This window comes from Felis catus, chromosome C1 (assembly GCF_018350175.1).
Source record: "Felis catus isolate Fca126 chromosome C1, F.catus_Fca126_mat1.0, whole genome shotgun sequence".
Classification (NCBI taxonomy): domain Eukaryota; kingdom Metazoa; phylum Chordata; class Mammalia; order Carnivora; family Felidae; genus Felis; species Felis catus.
In genome coordinates this window covers 176,541,329-176,561,599 of record NC_058375.1, presented here as the reverse complement: position 1 = coordinate 176,561,599, position 20,271 = coordinate 176,541,329, and the positions used below count along the sequence as shown (strand labels likewise).

Below are 20,271 nucleotides of genomic sequence, written 5' to 3'. Positions count from 1 at the left end.
ATTATTTAAGTTTATATATTGTGAAGAAGTTAGTCCCTGCTTGAGAACTCAGGGATAAAAAACGATCTTCTGCTGGGATCTCTACTTATCTACCTTTTCTGTGAATTTCTATAGTGCACCACTGTGTTTTAATTATGCCAGTGATTATCAAATGCCACCTTGTGTTCATCCAATCATGCATTCATCCAACAACTACTTCCTGAGCACCTACAATGCCAGGCTTTCTTCTAGGCGTCCAAATACCATAGCAAACAAAGTAAAACAAATCATTGCCTTTTACAGAGCTTATGTTCAAGTGAGGGAGACACAATAAAGAAATAAATAATACTATATGAGAGAGCAATAAGTGATACTTAGAAAAGAGCCTCTCTGAAATAAGGGAAACACAAACCTCAACTATGCTCTAGATACAATACCAAATTTTTATCTTGCTCTACAATCAACATGTCTTCTTAACTCTGAGTAGGAGCAGGTAAAAGAAAAACAGTTTAGATGTTTTAAACTTTATGGTACCTTGGCTAGACATAACAAAGCGTCTTTGGTTGACGTTGAAGCTAGCATTGCACAGTTGACATATAATAGAAACTCTGTTGTGTAAAGCAGCATGATGGAAAATGGCATAGCCTGCCTCATCTGAAATATTGATGGTCAAGCTTGAGGTTTTACGGCTAAATGTATGGAAAACAGCAGATAATCCTCTTTCAACAGCAGACTTCATACCAAATGGGATGCTCTAAAAGGATTAAGAGCACCAGAATAAGTTTCTTTAAAATACACCTAAACTTTGGTTTAAGGAAAAAAAGGATGATAAACATATATTAATATATTTATAATAAATATAATACTAATATATAACTAATAAGTATGTATTGATATAATTACATGATTGGTGCTCAGTCATAGTAGAATTTTCACTTTCCATTTGAAAGTGTCTCACTGGGCAATGATTAAAGTTGTTAGAACTATTAAGAAACATTGAGAAGTTTAAAAAATATTTTTGGGAAGTTCCCTCCCCCCCCCACTTTTTAGAAATTATAGCTCCTTCTTTGTAGATGCTTAAAATGGGAAAATTTGCTTCCTGAAATACTTAAGCAAATGAAGATCCCTGGGTTCCTTTTCTGATTTAAGAACAATCTAATTTAGAAACCTAGAAACTAAAATTACATAGCTACAGAAATATAATTTGTCTTCTTTGTTCTGGTTCTCAGAATAGAGAGGTAAAAATATTACACTCTTCTTTGAAACATTCTGACCACTTAATATTTTAAAATTAAATGAACAGTTTATTCAATTCTTAAATTTATGGACATTGAAACAAATAAATGGTAAATAAATGCCAGTGTGTCCTTTGAAACTGGTGAGCTCACCACTTCATTTATCAGTTCCAGAAGCTGTGCATCAAGGTTTGTTGAAACAGATACAGAGATTTGATTCAGAATGCCAGGTTTTGTTCCTCAGGTTAGGTTCCCAGGACTGAAGCCAGACTCTGCCATTTACTAGCTGTGTAATTTGGGAAAGATCCTTAACTGGCTGCACCTCAAAATTCTCATTTGTAAAACCAGAATGACAACAGCAGTACTAGTACCTTGAAAAAGTTTGTTAAAAGGATTTATAAAGCGCCTGGTGTATAAAATAAGCACTCAATAAATACTAACCTTTATTAAGATTGGTCACAATCCAGTTCATTAACAGATTGTTTTGCAACCCTGCCAGAAATTTATTATTCAGAATTGTATGGCTTCTAAGCTGCTAAAATGTGGAATTTTATTTCATATTGAAAACTTCATTTAACCCAATAGTTATCCCTAAAATAAAAATTTGAGACATATACTTACCTATAATAACATATTATCTATAATAGCCTCCTATACTAAATTATGTAATGATTACTGAAATACCTTGCATTTCATAGCTTTTTTGAAGCCAAATTTTTTCTTAAATTGCTCATGTAATTGAGCATCTGTTAGTGGAAGTCTTTTTGGTTTCAGATTGTTCACGATTTCATTTATGGCTCCCCACCACTTTGTCTTATATAGTTGATGATAGAAAGTTTCAAGTTCAAAACAGATCACATAGTAGCTATAAAAAAAAAAATAAAGAAAAAAGATCAATCTTTCTGACTTTGAAGTAATTTGCTACTTTTTTTCTATGCTAGCTAAACTTTATTTTTCTATAATAATTAAGTACAAAAATGTAGTTTTAATTGTATTGATTGAAAAAGAAAGTCTTAGGGAAATGCTATGTTATGAACTGGTCAGAGGCTAATATCGTCTCTTCCTTGACCTTTACTTCCACTTTAGTTTTCTGAATAATATAGACTTCTGCACGGATGAAGGCATGTTTGAGGACCTGTTTGCATTTATTTGAGGTTGTCATTCTTCCTGTCTACCATCCTCTCGCCCCAAGAGAAACTAGACCATAAAAATATAAACTAAAGGCCATCTTTACCCACACCTTGCAGAGACAGCGCCAGTCCAGGTGGTGGAACTTGTCACTGTCCATGGGCCTCAACTTGTACAGGTGCCAACTTCATCACTAGGGACTTGCTTCTAAAATCGAGGAGCAGGTATTCTGAATCTTACTCAGATTTGAAGGCTTTCACATCACAGCAATGATAGGCTCTAGGACCTTAAGGGGCTGTCTGAATCAGACCCGGATGCTTGATTCACATTGGATGACTAAACTAAATACTTAGAAGAAAACAGCTCACCTTCCCTTGGTGTCACACATGCTGCTAAGAGTGGACACCACAAACAGATACCCCAAGTCTCATAAGACTGCCTCCACAGATACAGGCCCAGGAGATCACACTAAGGATGTCCTTTGGTCTCTCAGTGGCCCAGCTCCACATCATAGAGCCCCAGTGCCAGCAACCTCTATCTTTTCATGTACTTCTCCAGGGAGCTGCCTCTGGCTGTGGTAAGGGGGTCAGAAGGTGCTGAGTACCTTTGGGGGCTCTGGTACTTAGTGATGTACTCTTAGATCACTGCGCAGGCAATGAAACAGATGTATAAATTTAACAAATACCAAAGGAATGTGGGTTGATTTCTTCTAGAAATTCAATTTACTTATCCAATACAAATCAAGCTTCCAGAACCAGCAGGGGGCTATCCTACCCTAGAAACTGGAGAAGCAAGAGGTGGTGAAGGTGGCTATACCCTGAGAAAGTCTTTGGCCACAGACTTTTGTGACCCCTTCCCCCCAAGACTGGATACACTATCTGCACTGGCCCCCTTTCTATGGAAGCATAGAAAGCCCAGATGGCCAGTGCTTTGAGGGAGAATTCATTCAAGTACTGCATAGGGACATATCACTGCTCTTACTCAAAACCTATGTGTAGATATTAGCAGGAACTATAAGGGGGCCTCACTTTTAAAACAGTTCCCTTCAGATTCTTCTACCTGGGAATCTGCACCCAGTGCAGATTTTGAGGAGCTTCTAGCTCCCTAGCTCTAGTTATAGCAGGAACTATAACAGCTCCCTTCAGATTCTTCTACCTGGGAATCTGCACCCAGTTTTTGAGGAGCTTCTAGGACCACATTTCCCTGATACACCATTGTCACATTAAGTTGATTTCTGACCTGCCTCCTAATAATCACAGCAACATCATGATGCTGGGATACTGTCCCCAAAATAGGACATTTTGGTACTGATATAAATTAATCTTTTTGCTCCAGTCATTGTCACCTTAATAATTCATGAGTTCTTGTACTTTAATGGAATGGCCAAATCCTGGGTATCTGACTGTGGCCCCTACTTTTTGATTCTGGTATGGTAGGAGGGCCCAACCTGAACCAAAATGAATCCAGGATTTAGATGTTTTCAGGCATGCCTGGAGGGCCAGTGGAACTGACCTTATTTTCATAATGGACCAGGGGTTTCCTAGGAGATAAACCATTCTGAGGAAAGAGAACATCAAGACTCAAGACCTCAGTCCACTAACAATGCCCCTAAAATCAAAGAGGGGAGATTTTAACATGGCATGTTTTCAATCATTCACCAAATGATCCCTACATCACAGAAAAGAACTGTTAGCAAAATGACTAAAAGAGCTGTTTTTGCATCAAATTATTAGGAGTTCAAGGTAGCACTTCCTTGAAACCAATAAAATTGGGAAAGAAATACTTACTTCACTGGATTGGCTTCAACATGCCTCACAGTTGATACAAGGTATTTAGCAGGCATCAGGAGAAGCCAGCTCCAGAAGTGACCCCAGATCCACAACCAGGAGAAATGATGTCAGAGACAACAATGGCATTAATGTTGAGTTGCCTTCATAGGGTCTGTTGAGCTCCAGGGGCCCAGGAGTGGATCATTACAGATTGCTCAGACAGGAAAGAGGAAAACTGAAGATATCTCACAGTATCTGAGAGCTGATCCATTGGCATATGAGATTCCTAAAATAACTATGTAGGGGGGATATTATGGAACTGAAGATTCTCTAGTAATTGTTACAGGAACCAAGAAAACACTGATTATTACTCCACTTGTGGTTTTTACTTTTACTCCATGCTGCCTGGGTCTGGGAAACAAGCTCATGCTGCCTTTGCAAGTCTGCAAATTCAAATCCATCTATCTGCAATTCACCAACATTGATGACCAATGTTGTGCATTAGTCAGAAACTAGAGAACCATTCTACTATAGTATCCCATTGAAACAATTTGACTGGATCTCTTACTGTTCAATGACAGTGGGCTTATGCCAACCATACTCCTTTACCTATAACAACCTCTCACCAAGTACAGCTTTTATCTCAGCTGCCTCCCTGCATCCTCAGGATCATTAGTGTCCAGCTAGTCACTGGAGCCTGGGGGGATAAAGTGTTATTCAGAGGTGCTTCTGAAATACTACTTACTTTGGCAGGTGTTGTACATGGAATGTGTCAGCAGTTGCTGGATCCCTGAATGAGGGATTCCTTCTCGAGGGAGATGCACACCAACTGTCCATTCTAGAGGCATGAGGTCTACTACTTAATTCCCTCCAAAATCATGGAAGTCATTAGCCACATGGTCTTTGGCTTCATCTCTAGTACTATGTGTGCATCCAGACAGTATTCAATGAAAAGACCCACCTTTCATTGTTTATCCTGATTCTCCCTTTGCCTCCTTTCTCTTATTTTCCTCACGACCATGCATCTTGGAGAAATGTGTAATCTTTGTCTTCTTCACATCACATGAACTCTCCCCAACTTCACCCTTCAGCTCACTAAACATAGCCTAAAGCCAGAACTAATCCTCTTCCCAAGTCACTGCCGAATTTAGAGTGCTGTCTTCAGTCTTAAGTTGACTTGGCCTTTTTCTCTGTTGAATTTGATGCTTTTAATCTATTTCCATATTTAAAAATTCCTCCCCATTTGGCTTCCATGCTATTGTACTTTCTTGGTCCTCCTCCTTATATCATTCTTTCTCAACTCCTTTGTTCTCTCTTTTGCATCTCTCTATTTAAAAGCTGCTATTCTCCAGAGTTCCAGACTTGGTCCTGGTCTCTAAACCACTTCCATGCATTAAAAAAACAGAAAACAAAAAACCCTCTCCTATATGCTTTTAAATCTCAAGTCTCCACCTCCTAATAGTAATGCCCCTACTCTACTTTCCATAAACTTCACTGTCCAAGACATGGAAACCCAAGAACACAAGACATAAAGATCCTAGCAATACTAAGAAAAACACACCGCTTCAGAAATTGGCAGGCGTAACAAGACCCAGCAGAGGAAGAGGATTTTAAATCATATCTGTTATGGAACTAAAGGGGTATTTTCTGAGTCCACTGCTTTTCAGTAGGCTCATAGGATTTGATCCTCACCTCCATTCCCATTTAATAACGATGTTAATTATAAGAACTAATCACTATCTCTAAAGATTATTACACAGAATGTACCAAAGTGCATGAAGTAATAAATATATTATTTATTTTGTTGACCCTCTATTTCAGTCACAGGCGTTATTGTGCTAGGATCTCCATGCTGAGGTATTAAGTTAGCCTTTGCACTTTGACACTCTCCTTGTTTTCTCCTAACTTTCAACAGGTTGTCACTACTGTGAATAATTACTGAAAAGTTCCTTACCTTTTTCCGTTAAGTTCCATGACTGGTATTGAGTAATGTTCTTTGTATCCTAAATCTTCTACAAATGTATTAGCAGCACAATCCCGTATTTTTTCTAAATTATTCTAAAATATGAGTTACATTATTAAAAACATATCTTTAAACAAGTCTAAACAATTATAGCTTTTTCTTTTTAATTTGATACATAGAGAAAATGCATGCATGCACGAGTTGGGGACGGGGTGGGGGAGAGAGAGAGAGAGAGAGGGAGGGAGAGAGAGACAGAGAGAGAGAGAGAGAGAGGGAGAGAACCTTAAGCAGACCCCACGCTCAGCATGGGGCCTGACATGAGCTCTATCCCACGACCCTGGGATTATGACCTGAGCCAAAAATCAAGGGTCAGGTGCTCAACTGACTGAGCCACCCAGGTGCCCCATCAATTATGGCTTATTTTAGATGAAATTTTGTACATGTAAATGATAAATTTTTAATATAATATCCCATAAGACCCTAATAATATTTGCATGTATCCAGTTCCTACTTCAGGAGGGAGGAAAAAATACAAAAGAAAATATAAAGAAGGTAGAAAAGCAATGACAATTCAAATGTATAATGTTTATATTAAATTCTAGATGAAATTATTGTTCTTAAACTCTAGAGGATCTCTGTTCTAATACTAATCTTCAAGGAAAATGGAAGATTTCTTCAAGGAAAGTGTATAGTGAATGTTGAGGGATTTCTACTGTATTCTTTGATCAACAATTTTAGCGCAAATATAGTCCATTTGAGATCTATAAATTCTATGAAGATAGCTGTACCTAGCTTATCTGTCATTTTTTTTAAATTTTTTTTCAACGTTTATTTATTTTTGGGACAGAGAGAGACAGAGCATGAACGGGGGAGGGGCAGAGAGAGAGGGAGACACAGAATCGGAAACAGGCTCCAGGCTCCGAGCCATCAGCCCAGAGCCTGACGCGGGGCTCGAACTCACGGACCGCGAGATCGTGACCTGGCTGAAGTCGGACGCTTAACCGACTGCGCTACCCAGGCGCCCCTAGCTTATCTGTCATTTTATCTCTGACACCTCACATACTACCTTAGGGTAGTTGGACTTAGTTCATGTGTGTTACATAATGTATGAAAAAACTAGTGAGTTAGGAAGATAATCATTTGGAGAGCTGCCTAGTGCCTGTGCCAGCAAGAGACTCTTTATGGATGGAGAATGAGATAAAAGCGCTGGGAAATGACAAACCATTTCAGGAACAATAATAATTTAAACCTTAAAGTCTTCCAAAGCATTCTCAACTGAAGGTGTGCTGATATCAAATTCAATTCCTCCATGAACATGAAAATATTGATCCTCTTTGTAGTGAAAATGCTGGCATTTAAAATCTCGCCCATAAATAAATGGAGGCAGTTCTCGCTCTGTCTTGACCTTGTCATCTCCAAAATAAAAAGAAACTTTTATTTAAAAAGTGAAAACAGCATATAAACAATCATATTTTGGAGATCTGGATTCTCATTTACATAAACCAACTGAAGAAAACTCCATATTAACTGAAAATCTTGGCAGTTACAGTCTATAAAATCATAGTCTTAGTATATATTTTAAACATGAAAATATATCATACATTTTGGGCATTTTCTGTAGTTTCATTGTACAGACATTTCAAGAGACTAGTTAAAACATTATTCTATGTGTGAGCTTAAGACGAGTATCTTACCTCCAATTGTCAGAAAAGATTTGAAACTCTGCCTCAGAGAATCTTTGGCTAAATAAATAAAAACTTAACCTGAGCTGGTTTAGGCAAAAAGAGACACTAATGAGAAATAGGTGGGTATCTCTCACTGACAAGACAAAAAAAAAAAAAAAAAAAAATCAAACCAGCTCACTTTTTTGGAAAGTAATAAAATCCACATATAACATTCATTAAAAAAAATAATTTTCTAAAAGTCCAGTAAGGATTAGATTTGTTCAATATTTTGACTTGTTAGCAGAATATGGTTTCATTAATGAAAAGTATATAATGCATTTTGAGAAAGGTAAAAGGTACAGAAAAGTACAAGGAATAATATAACACCCTAATACCACCTCCTAGATTTAACTATTAACAGTCATATTTGCTTCCAATAATCTAAGTAATAAAACATTACAGATATGGCTGACATCCTCCCATAATTCTCCTGCCATAATAAACCTACACGTTTGGGCATCAATGAAAATATATAAATTGTGTGTTAATCTGGGTGGGAGGAACAGTATGCCCTGCAGTCCTGTCAAATTCCATGTAAGTATGGTCCTATTTCAGCTTTCTTCTCTTACATTGGTTTATTTGTGTATAATAGTGCTGACACATTAGTAAAGTTTGTTTTTGTTTTTTTTTTAACGTTTATTTATTTTTGAGACAGAGACAAAGCATGAACGGGGGAGGGTCAGAGAGAGAGGGAGACACAGAATCGGAAGCAGGCTCCAGGCTCTGAGCCATCAGCTCAAAGCCCGACGCGGGGCTCGAACTCACAGACCGTGAGATCGTGACCTGAGCCGAAGTCGGACGCTCAACCGACTGAGCCACCCTGCCGCCCCATTAGTAAAGTTTTAAAATATGTTTTCAGCTCCTTTTCAGAAATGTAAGACCATTCATGATCCTGTACTGCTCCATATTAATTACAGAATCAATTTCTAAACTTTCGTGAAAAACACAATAGGGATTTTGAAAAGAAGTACATTGAATTGATAGAGTAATTTGAATCAGATATGATACATTCACAGTGTTGTTCCATCATGAACATGGCCTATTTCCCTATTTTTCTCAGAACATGTTTAAAGTCTTCCAATAGCCCTTATAATTAGTATAAATGTATACCAAGTACTATGTACATATACCAAATATTTTTAACTACTTAGACATTAAATTTTGTTTTTTCTTTCTAACAGGCTACAGCTAGGTTACATGAGTGGACTCAAATACTACAGACAAAATTGAATTTAAATATAAATTTAACATATATATATATATATATATATATATTTATTTTCTATTTGATCTGTGGGGATACTTTTACCTGAAAAAACTGGAAGCAGACTATCTAAATATGGAACTTTCATCTTCTTTTTCAAACTCAGTAGAAATGGAGTCAGAAAACATATTAACTTTAGGTATCCTATCCCTTTTCTGAGGTCTGTTTTCTTCTCAAAGTGTTTTTGAATAACCTTTTTCTGAAGGTATAATCTTTGCTGTAGTCTCTGATAGGTACAAATATCAAGATAATCCTGATTACATTTTATAGCATTAGTAAGCCAATAGGCTGTTTCAAATATAAAAACATTTTCACACTGTTGAACTTGTATGGTACTGAATGTCAATTTTAGCATAATATTTTCAGCATATTTCATAAAAACAGCTTTTTCTTCAGGGCTGTTGGGATCATATGTTGGATCTTCATTCATGTCTTCATCATAGATTCCATTAAAGTCCGGATCCTTTGTAATATCAACCAAACCTTAACAGTAAAAAAGAAAAATTTTGGATAGTGAAAACATCATATGTGGCTTCTGGATAAATAGAGTGTATTGAACACTGGGTTTCATCTTGAAATCCTACTAAAGTGACAAAGTGATGATGAGATGCCAAAAAAATTATTAAAGATGAAAAGCAGGTTGATGAGTGCTAACTAAGCAGAGTAAAGAAAGATGGAAGCTTGTAGAATTAGAATAGATTTCCGTTGTCTTTGGAGGAAAGAAACACCATACCATGGAAACAACCTAAGTCCCATATTTAATCAGGGTTAACTAAGGAAGAACAAGAAAATGTGATTTCCCTTTAAACAGGGCATCAGTTTCTCACTTGGCCAAAAGTATAATTTGCTTTTCCAAGCCTTATATTATTACACGTTTCTTGTTTTTGCTGATAACAGAAGCTAAACATATACAATAAGAACTTTCCTGCTAACTAATCATGATGAAATAAATAAGAATTCAAACTCGATTTTTCTCTATTATAAACGACAAATTTCCTGTTACATTTTCTTCCCATTTATGATGAAATTAAGGACTTCCTTGCTGCCAAATTGTCTTCTTAAAGACAATTACACTTAGAATGTTACCCTTAATCTAAGCTTGAGAAAACTGCTTAGAATCACAAAATGACTTCACAGAAAATGTGGCGTTTGTAACATACGTGCTTTAGACGTGTAAATGAGACACCAATTTGCCTTTTTCTTTTTCCTTCCTCAAATCTATTAAAAAAAAAAACCCTCCAAAAAAAGCAGAATACACTTAGATTTTTATTTTTATTTTTTAAAAATATTTATTTATTTTTCAAAGAGAGAGAGAGAGAGAAGAGCAAGAGAGAGAGAGCGAGAGAGCGAGCCCGCGCAGGGAGGGAGAGAGAGAGGCAGAGGGAGACAGAAGATCCGAAAGTGCGGAGCCCAATGCGGAGCTGGAAGTCACGAACTGCGAGATCATGACTGGAGCCAAAATCAAGAGTCAGACACTTAACCAACTCAGCCACCCAGGCACCCCTCACTTGGATTTTTAAATGACCACTATGATTCACCTCCTTTTTGCAAAATTTAAGAAATTATAAAGAAATTAAAGTATTTCTGACAGCTTAAAAAAAAATCTAAACATAAGCCAGAGTATTGTTGACACGCCTAAAACTTTGTAGCCTGAGGTGGCTGGGGGCCAACAGGCAGCAAGTCAGTTCTCCCCACAGAAAGTCAGGAAGGCTTAGAAATTGGAAGCCTGTAGAATCTCTAACAGATCGTCATGTCGGATTTACCGGGGGGGGGGGGGAGGGGGAGAACGGGGGAGGAGGAGGGGAGGGGGAGGGGGGCCCCGGAGCAGAAACAGAAGCAGCAGCAGCAGCAGAAAAAAAAAAAAAAAAAGAAAAGAAAAGAAAAAAAAAAAAAAAAAAAAAAAAAGATTGGTTCGAAGTCTGAATTGATGCAGTGAAACTCCCCGAACGTCTTCCCCAGACAGCACAGCCCCTCCCCTTCCTCTCTAAAAGGTTTGAGCAGCACCGCTGAAGGGCGGGAGGAGAGGCTGAGCTGAAAACCCGGCGAAGTGAGTCTGCGCGCTGAAAGGGGGACATCTTCAGCCCCTCCCCCTCCTCTGGCCCCAGTTTCGCCCTCCTTCCAGGCGCGAGTCTGCGGGAAACCGACGGATCAAAGAGAAAAGACCTACTGATACAACATGTGGGGAGAGGCTCCCCAGTGAAGGGGCAGGGTTTCTACCCGATCACTACAGTGCAGTGGTAGCAGTCAGCAAGCCCTGTTCCTGCTTCACTTCTAAATGAGAACAAATTGCAAGTGTTTCCACACAGATGAGGAAAACCTCTCAGGTGAAAGACCCGAACTGGGAGCGGGAAGGGGGAGGGGAAGAGGAAAGGCGGGCAGGGCTGCGAGGGTCGAGAAAGGGAGAAAGGATTTTGGAGAACCGGAAGAGAAATTGCCTGGAAAAGATACCAGTCAGTTCACGCGAGCATAGGAGAATGAAGGAAGGTGTGGACTGAGACATCGCTAAGGGAAAAAATGGAATTGCTGCGCTACCTGATATTCCGCTGTACTGAGAGGAGTTCGATATTGCTGTTCGAAAGTTTGGGGCTGAATCGGAAAACTGAACTAATTTGTTTTAATGACACAGTTCATGTCACAAAAAAATAAAAAGTTATTAGAGGAAGTGTGATCACAGCATGTTATACAAATCAGATATGTACAAAGTCATAATGTAGAAAATGAAAAAGGATTTAATAGAAAAATTGGATATAACTGAATTTGAAGGACAGGGAGGGGAAACACAAGATTCCATTGTTTTAACCTCTGTACTATGCTAATTTAATCTTATCTCCTGCCCTGCTTTTTGCTCCTGAACTCAATTCTTTTTCAATGCCTAGTACTTACCTTTATCTGACAGTCACAGAAGCACTCCCAAACTAAATTCATCCTTGATCTCCCCCCAATCTGCTCTTTTTATTCTCTGTAATGGTTAATGATTCTATTTATCTATCAGTTCCTCAAACTAGAAGCCCAAGACTCTCCTTCAATACCTTTTCTTTCACATTCTATTGTTATTAACCACTTAATTTCCACAAGTATTGAAAGTTTACTATCTGCAAGCACACTATAAGGTGCTGAGAATTTAAAAACAAAAAAGACATTTTTCTGTGCTCTTGAGGAGGAGCTTAAGGGCTAATACGGGAGACAGAGATGAAATCAGTAATTTCAATACAAAATGATACAGTGTGCATAGGACAGAGGAGGCTGTGTCTGAATCAAGTCTTGACAAGGGGGAAACAATGACCTGGGGAAGAATGGGGATGGGTGAGGTAAAGTGGCAGGAGGAGGGCATTACAGATAAAAGGGCCGGGAATAAGCAGAGGCATAAAAAACAAACAAAACCAAAAACCAAACAAACCCAATTCACTTCCAGTTGTAGTATTAAACAAGGTCTTGTGTGTGTGTGTGTGTGTGTGTGTGTGTGTGTGTGTCTTAACTAAAAGTCACTCCCACATTTTTCTATCACAAACATATGTTTTTCCTTCTTTCCTCTCATCCTACAAACCTTATGTAATACATTGAAGAATCCAAGAATTATTCAGATCAAGAAATTAAAATCCCCTACAGAAAACTAGATAAGATGACCGGAGTTTGGTATTCTCCTTCTCTATTGCTGTTGCTTTCGTTTTCTGAGAGCAGTGACATGGGCAGTTGCAAGACTTGAGCCCAGTCTCTCAGTCATGCCAAGAGAGGAGGTGCCACTTCCCCAAATATGCATGATGATATAGAAATTCTTGCTGCTAGCTTGCCCTTGTATAGCCACAACTACAAGGCTCGGACCCCAGTTTCCTGGTCAAGTCAGTGGAGGAGTGGCATTGCCTCTCTACCTCAAACACTGAGGATAGAGCTGGGGCCAAGGTTCCATGAGTCACTCTGTTTATCAGACACTTCTACCTCACTTCCTCCCAGACTGTATTTTTCACTCTAGCTGTTGTTGCCCTAACCAGCTTCACAAAGATGTAACTGTGCTTTGCTTCAGATGCACCACATGGCTCTTATTTTTACCCTGGGACTTCTCTACTGAAAGGGCGGGCCTACGCCGGCCGACTCCATCTTGTTCTGTGTCCTTCACCTTGACCACACCTCCTCCCCTTGAGTAAACCCCCCCCTCACCTGCCTAACAGGACTCGGACCGTTCCCCAGGACCCTTCCCCAGCCAATCGGCTGAGGCCATAGCCATTACCTCACCAACTGCCCCCAGGCCCCAATAAAACCTTTGTCCTTTTGAAACTCGATCTCTTTCCCTGGTATCTCACCGCTGCGTCGGTGCAGGTAGGGGATTGAGCTCTAGCTAGCTCCAATAAAGGCTCTTTGCTTTTGCATCGGACTCGGCTCCCTAGCGGTCTTTGGGGATCATGAATTCTGGGCATAACATCTACCACTGCTGTGTTAGACTTCTGATGGAACCCATCCAGTCATTCCAGTGCAGGAACAAATCTGGAGAGTGAGGGAGCAACCTTTGACCAATCCAGGAGGGGGAGTCAGGAGATACACACTGCCCTCTTCCATCCCTTGGGCTGACAATTCTGAAGTGTATTCTATGGGATTCCTCAGAGTCCTTACAAAATGGATCTTAATGAAAGCTCAGCAGCACATCCTTGGATTGATGTTTCCTCCTTTTCTATTCACTTTTCCTGCCCCCCACTTCTGTTCCTTAGAGTTGTTTCCTATAATCTACCCTGATTTAAGCCCCCATTTCAGGCTCTAATTTGGGGGTAATCTAGGCTAATGCACAGTGCCTTTGTACCTGGCCTCTGACCTGCTGTTTCCCTGATCATGAAGTATAAAAAGCCCCACAGTCTAAGAGTCTGGGTTCCTTTCCCCAAGTCTGACACTTGGGCCGTGCAAGATTTCACAGCGATGTTCCAAATGTGGCGCATGATGGGGAGCCCGTACCTGTTCCTGTTCCCGTAAAGGTCTGGTGTGCATTCTGCTTGGTCATATACCATTGTTTGCACTACACCATTGTTACAGTGCCTGAAGCATGCTGCTGCTACTGGTGCTTCAGCAGACTCCCAAGCATAGTAAGGGAGAAAAAAAAATCTCCGTCTTGGTATGATGCTCATCTTTGATGGCCTGACAGCCAATATTACAAAGTGCTTTAATGTAACAGCACTTTCCCCAAGGGCACATGGTGGTGGAGTGACTGAATTTGGAAAGATTTCCAGCTTCACTCATATACAGTGAAAAAGGGATCAGAGTCACAACTAGTCTAGGCATGGCTTCCCAGCCAGGAAAGGAGAATTAAGTAGAACTGTCTGGAGCTGATATTTAGCTGACATGGACCGCGAGATCGTGACCTGGCTGAAGTCGGACGCTTAACCGACTGCGCCACCCAGGCACCCCTGGTTAAGTATTTTTAATATCATCCCTGAAAATGTAGGCAGTTAGTCTCTGGGTGCTCCCCCACTCCCCCTACAACTTGATTAGAACGTCCCTACCTGTCTCTGATCCTGTTAACCAGGAGCATCACTCTGAGAGGATCCTTATTGGGGTAGCCTCAGATACAATAGTTGGGCTGAAGAGACCAGATGGTGGGCCATGAAGTCACATGATATAGTCAATTTTGTCATCCACTAACCAGAAGCCCTCTGTTCTTAATTACACAGTAGGATGTATGCTCCCTCCTATCATGGCCTTGTCCCTTATTATTGATATTCTCACCAAATGATCCAAAGGCTTTTCAGACTTTCATATGTGAATGACTCCTTAGTATGTACCTCTAACCCAGATCACTCTCCAGAATTTGACTTCTATGATGAAAGTTTCCACCTAAATATGTGACTCTCAAAAGGGCTTGTTGTTTCTTTACCAGTCAAATCTCTCAGCTCTGGCCCTTGCCTTGCTTGACAAATGCCAGGTGGGAATGATGATTCCAAGTAATCTTCATAAAAAGGGAAGAAAAGCAAACCCAATTTTTGTCAGAATTGTCAAGTCTCAAACATCATTGGAAACCACTATCAATATCTGCTGATCCTTAACATCTGTAGAGCTCAAATTCTTCATAAAGCTCTTGCCATCATCTCGATCATGAAAGGCAAACCATGCAATTTAGTCTCCCAGACACATCTTGGCCAATTCAATTACAGAGACACATCATCTGGCTTGTGCAATGTTCCCTGCTGTCTTCCAGTGATTAGCAAATGGATTAGTGGACAACTTCCAGGATAGAAGTGTCATCAACTACCAAAATGACATCTTAATTTATTTACATTACCTGATCTAGCCTTGGAGATTATAAACTACCAGCAATGATAGTACTTCTAGGAAAACACTGATATATGTTTTTAAGACTTTGACCATGTCATATTCTCTTCAACAATGCAGCTACGTCATGCCAAAGTGTCAGTGTCCTTTAAGAGGGAACTGTCAAGGGAATGCAGAAATGAATGGAATTCACTAGATATTACTGGCAATATTTTTCATTGCTTCAGCCTTCTCACTTCAAATACTTGAACAACAAGAAGGGATGTGTTAGTTCCAGTTATAGCTATAATCTTTCAGAAGCCAGTGACCCTCCAATCCTATGGTACTCTGCACCAAGCCAGGTGGCATTAGTCCTTACTCCACCAACGCCACAGATTGAATAATTCTCACCCACAGGAGGAAAATTTCTGCCTTATACTCACTACTCTTGGAGACTGCTCTCAACAGAAGTTGATTACCCTGCATGGAAATGAGAGCTATTAGCTATCTAAACTACCTTTGAGACACAGAAATACCATCTTCAAGAGACTGTACTGCTTGCTAGTACAGTAAGGCTACAGAGCCTGAAACATCTCTGAAAACCCAACCCAGAGCAGGTGACTCAGGCTGCCTCACTGCCATCAAGCAAATCTTATTCTCAGGCACTTGAACTTCACAGCAGTCCAGTGGTAGATACAGTAAATAGCAAAAGTAGCAAACAAACACTTCTGTGGTTTAAGTCTTAGCCCAAATTCAGAAGTGTTCAGTGGTGTATAGTTCTGAATGTGGTGGTTGGGGAATGACCATCCAATTGTAGTCATTGTACATCATCCTGATTGGACACTTTAGTCAAAACTTTGAGCTGATCTATCTATCTGTGACATGCTTGCTGAGGACTTGCTCCCTCAGTTCAGTTATTAAATCCCTCTGGGACATCCATGCTAGACTTAATTTCCAATCTGATCAACTGGTAATGGTAGAAATCCCCTCAAGCTGTGTAACACCCCTGTTCCCATTTAATTCTTCATTGATTCAATTCAACTCAATTCAGTTAATTCAATTTAACAAATATCTGTTGATGCCTACTTTGTTTTTTTTTTTTAATTTTTTTTAACGTTTATTTATTTTTGAGACAGACAGAGACAGAGAGTGAACAGGGGAGGGGCAGAGAGAGAAGGAGACACAGAATCTGAAACAGGCTCCAGGCTCTGAGCTGTCAGCACAGAGCCTGACGCGGGGCTCGAACTCACGAACCGAGATCATGACCTGAGCCGAAGTCGGACGCTTAACCGACCGAGCCACCCAGGCGCCCCTGTTGATGCCTACTTTGTATCAGGAACTATCTTAGGCACAAAACATGTAGGGATAAATAGGGCAGGTAAGGGTCTTTTTTTTCATGGAGCTTATGTGTATGTAAGCTTCCTGTTTACTTGTTCTTGACATCAGACTTACTTTTGTGTCTAAGCTAGAAATAAAAACTGAGTGAATATTTGTAAAACGAATAAATCAAACTAGAGTACTTTATGAACATATATATGTATATTTTGTATGTGTATGTATAATTTTTTATTTAGCTATCAATGACAGAAGGAAAAATAAGAAAACTCCATGAAACTACCTTACCATTAACTGTATTAAATATTCAAATGATCACAATTCTTCCACATTTTATTGAGACGCTAAGAAACAATAAATTTTGTTTTCAGGGCATTTGCTTTAGTCACCAGATTTATATTGACAAACTAAAGTCTTTTTCAGGTAATTTTCTCCTCAATTACATGTACAATTCAGATAAAAAGTGGTTCTTTTCCACCTAATTGACCATTAAAAGCTTCTGTTATTAGATCTATTTAGCCAAGGGAAATCTGGCTAATTAGGGGAGAATATTAATTCTTTTCTTCCTTAGTAAGGTTATGCAGAAACTTATTGCCATATTAAGATTATGTATAAAAACACACTGAATAAAGATTGAAAATCTTATATTTTGAATATCAACCCCATAAAGTGCAAACAATTACATGCAATACACAAATCAACAAATTTGTTCTCAGAATAGTCAAGAAAGGAAGCGTCTGAGTGACATTTTATTCCTGAAGACAAATTGTCATCCTTTTCCAGTTTCCAATGAGATTAAAATCTATATAAAATCTATTGCTGTGCTCTCAACTCCAGTCAAGTGAAATTCTAGTACATTTTTAACTGAATTGAGACTTCTCTTTAAGCCTGTGCCCACAAACTGGAAATCTACTTAGAAAATGATTAGATATATTTAATCAGCGAAAGTAGTTGGGAATACTGTCTGGAGCACACATTTTCCATTTTACTCTCCATTCCATTTGGCCTGCTACAAAGGAACTTACAGGATTTTTTTTTTTTTAAGAATAAAAAATTTACATATGCTGAGGAGATGCACAGGATTTAGTGGTACCTATTGTGAATATACAGGCTTTAGAGAAGTCAGGCCCTAAGAAGGAAGGAATTTAAGGGGCACCTGGATGGCTCAGTCCATTAAGCACCCTACCTCCGTTCAGCTCATGATCTCAAGGTTCGTGAGCTAACAGCTCAGAACCTGGATCCCACTTCAGACTCTGTCTCCCTCTTGCTCTGTCTCTCTCCCCTTCCCCCCGCCTCTCTCAGTCTCAAAAATAACTACATGTTTTAAAAAATAAAAAAAAAAGGAGGAATTTAAAAATTAGGTGAACCAAAAATACTTAACTAAACCAAATGCTACTAAAATACCAAAGCTTAGATCATTGATGCACATTGATCCTTAACTTCAACTTTCATATCATTCATTTTTGAGATTTACAAAAATGGCATTATAGATGACTAACCAAAGTGGCAATCATTTTGTTTTCAAGTTCAGAGATTTTTCTCATTGCATTCCAATTCTACTCTTGACTCTATTACTGATTTTCCTACTTAGGCTGTGTAAGAAAAGGTATAAACTGAAAACTCTTTATTAAGTATTTGAAATCTGATCTGTTCTGCAGAAGTTGGAGGTTAAGATGAAAGATGCAAGACTTAAACATAATTTTGGTGCCATTGAAAAAAATGAAAGGTTTATTGAAAAGATTCTTTGGGGTTCAAAATATCTCTTTTAAGAAATGTGACTAAATACGTAAAACTGAGCCAAAAATAAATTACTAAACTAAAAAGATGGCTTCTAATAAAACATATTAAATTCTCTTACCTGCTGCACTAAACTCTGCAAAAATATCTTTATTTGTTTGAGGCTTCCCATCTGGATCAATGTCCATGATAGTACGCCATAATTCAGAGAATCTGGCTCGTTTTTCTTTGGGCATGTATATTCCATGCCACAGTGCTTTCAGCATGTAGTCAATATTGATCAGAATTTGCCCAATTCTGGTATCATAATAAGCTGGTGGTAATTGACAAGAAGAACTCTGATCATAATTAGCTTCTAAACTGATTGAGGGAATTTGATTAAAGCAATAAATTCCAACAGCCAACTCCCTTATAATTTGATGAACTTCTCTATAGTCTAAGAGGGCAACAGGGTCCACAGGAGTCAGAAGGATTGCAGTGGAGAAACTGACATTATTCATTTGACTCATAATTCCACATGGGATGTCCAACTGAGAGCGGACATCATCTTTGGCAGACAACCAGCTGACTAAGGCAGTAGTTAGCAACTCTTGTACTTCACTCCGATCATATTTTTCAAAAAAAACAGAAGCATTTCTCTGTACGGATAAGTTTTCCAGGTAGGTTTCTTCATCTTGAATTTGATCAAATCTAGGTAATCCTTTTTTGGGCAATCTTAACATTTCTAATTAATTGTAGGTGTCCTTTCTGAAGTTTCTGCAAGGACTAAAAAGAAAAAGGCAATGAAATTTGTCATGGTAATGAAGCTAGATTTCTCAAGAAATAAATCTGCACCTTTATTAGGTTGTTTCATGATCAACCATTACATTTTCAGTCTTGTTTTAATAACATTTTTAACAATTGAGGTACAGTTGTCATACAATATTATAATAGTTTGAGGTCTACAACACAACGATTCAATATTTGTAGATATTTTGAAATGATCACAATAAGTCTAGCTAACATCAACACCATACATAGTTACAAAATTGTTTTTTGTGATACCTACTTTTAAGATTTGCTATCTCAACAACTTTTCAAATATGCAATGCAGTATTAACTGTAGTTGTCATGCTGTACATTACATCCCCATGACTCATTTATTTTATAACTGGAGGTCTGTACTTTTGACTCCCTTCAAACTTCACCTAGCCCCCAACCCTCTCCTCTGGCAACCACCAATCTGTTCCCTGTATTTATGAACTTGTGTGTGTGTGTGTGTGTGTGTGTGTGTGTGTGTGTGTGTGTTTTAATTCTATATATAAGTGAGATCATACAGTATTTGTCTTTCTGTCTTATTTCATAGCATAATGCCCTAAAAGTCCATCCATGTTGTTGCAAATAGCAATATTTCATTCTTTTTTACGGCTGAATATTGTTGTACATATTACCCACATTTTCTTTATCCATTCATCTACTGATGGACACTTATGTTGTCTCCATATCTGGACTATTGTAAATAATGCCACAGTGAAGATGGGGGTGCATATATCATTTTGAGTTAGTGTTTTAATTTTCTGCAGTTAAATACCCAGAGGTGGAATTGCTGGGTCATATGGTAGTTCTATTACAATTTTCAATCTTAAGCTAATTGCACCATAAGAAAGTTGAAATTTGAGTTAAAATAAAATAATAAAACTTTTAACCTTGAGGCACCTGCGTGGCTCAGTTAAGCCACTCTTGATTTCTGTTCAGGTCATGATCTCATGGTTTGGGAGACTGAGCCCCATGTAGGGCTCTGTGCTATCAGAGCAGAGCCTGCTTGGGATTCTCTCTCCATTATCTCTCTGCCCCTTCCCACGCATTCTCTCTCTCTCTCTCAAAACAAATAAACATTAAAAGAAAATGCCTTTAACATTAATCATATTCTGCT

General features: G+C 38.8%; 1 protein-coding gene across 3 annotated transcripts in view; it reads right to left on the bottom strand.

Annotated features, from left to right (window-relative positions):
- The window catches only part of ANKAR (ankyrin and armadillo repeat containing), a 73,620-nt gene that overhangs the window by 50,793 nt on the left and 2,556 nt on the right, over positions 1-20,271 (bottom strand). The window contains exons 2-7 of one of the 3 annotated variants that reach the window (XM_019838366.3): positions 18,481-19,124; positions 9,108-9,545; positions 7,324-7,487; positions 6,066-6,169; positions 1,899-2,079; positions 514-733 (exon numbers count right to left, since the gene is read on the bottom strand). In XM_019838366.3, the coding sequence (XP_019693925.2) occupies positions 514-733; positions 1,899-2,079; positions 6,066-6,169; positions 7,324-7,487; positions 9,108-9,545; positions 18,481-19,081 (1,708 nt within the window). In that variant the 5' untranslated portion in view covers positions 19,082-19,124. The remainder of the gene's footprint in view (positions 1-513; positions 734-1,898; positions 2,080-6,065; positions 6,170-7,323; positions 7,488-9,107; positions 9,546-18,480; positions 19,125-20,271) is intronic. The other 2 variants (XM_023259544.2, XM_045034128.1) reach the window with 2 other exon arrangements.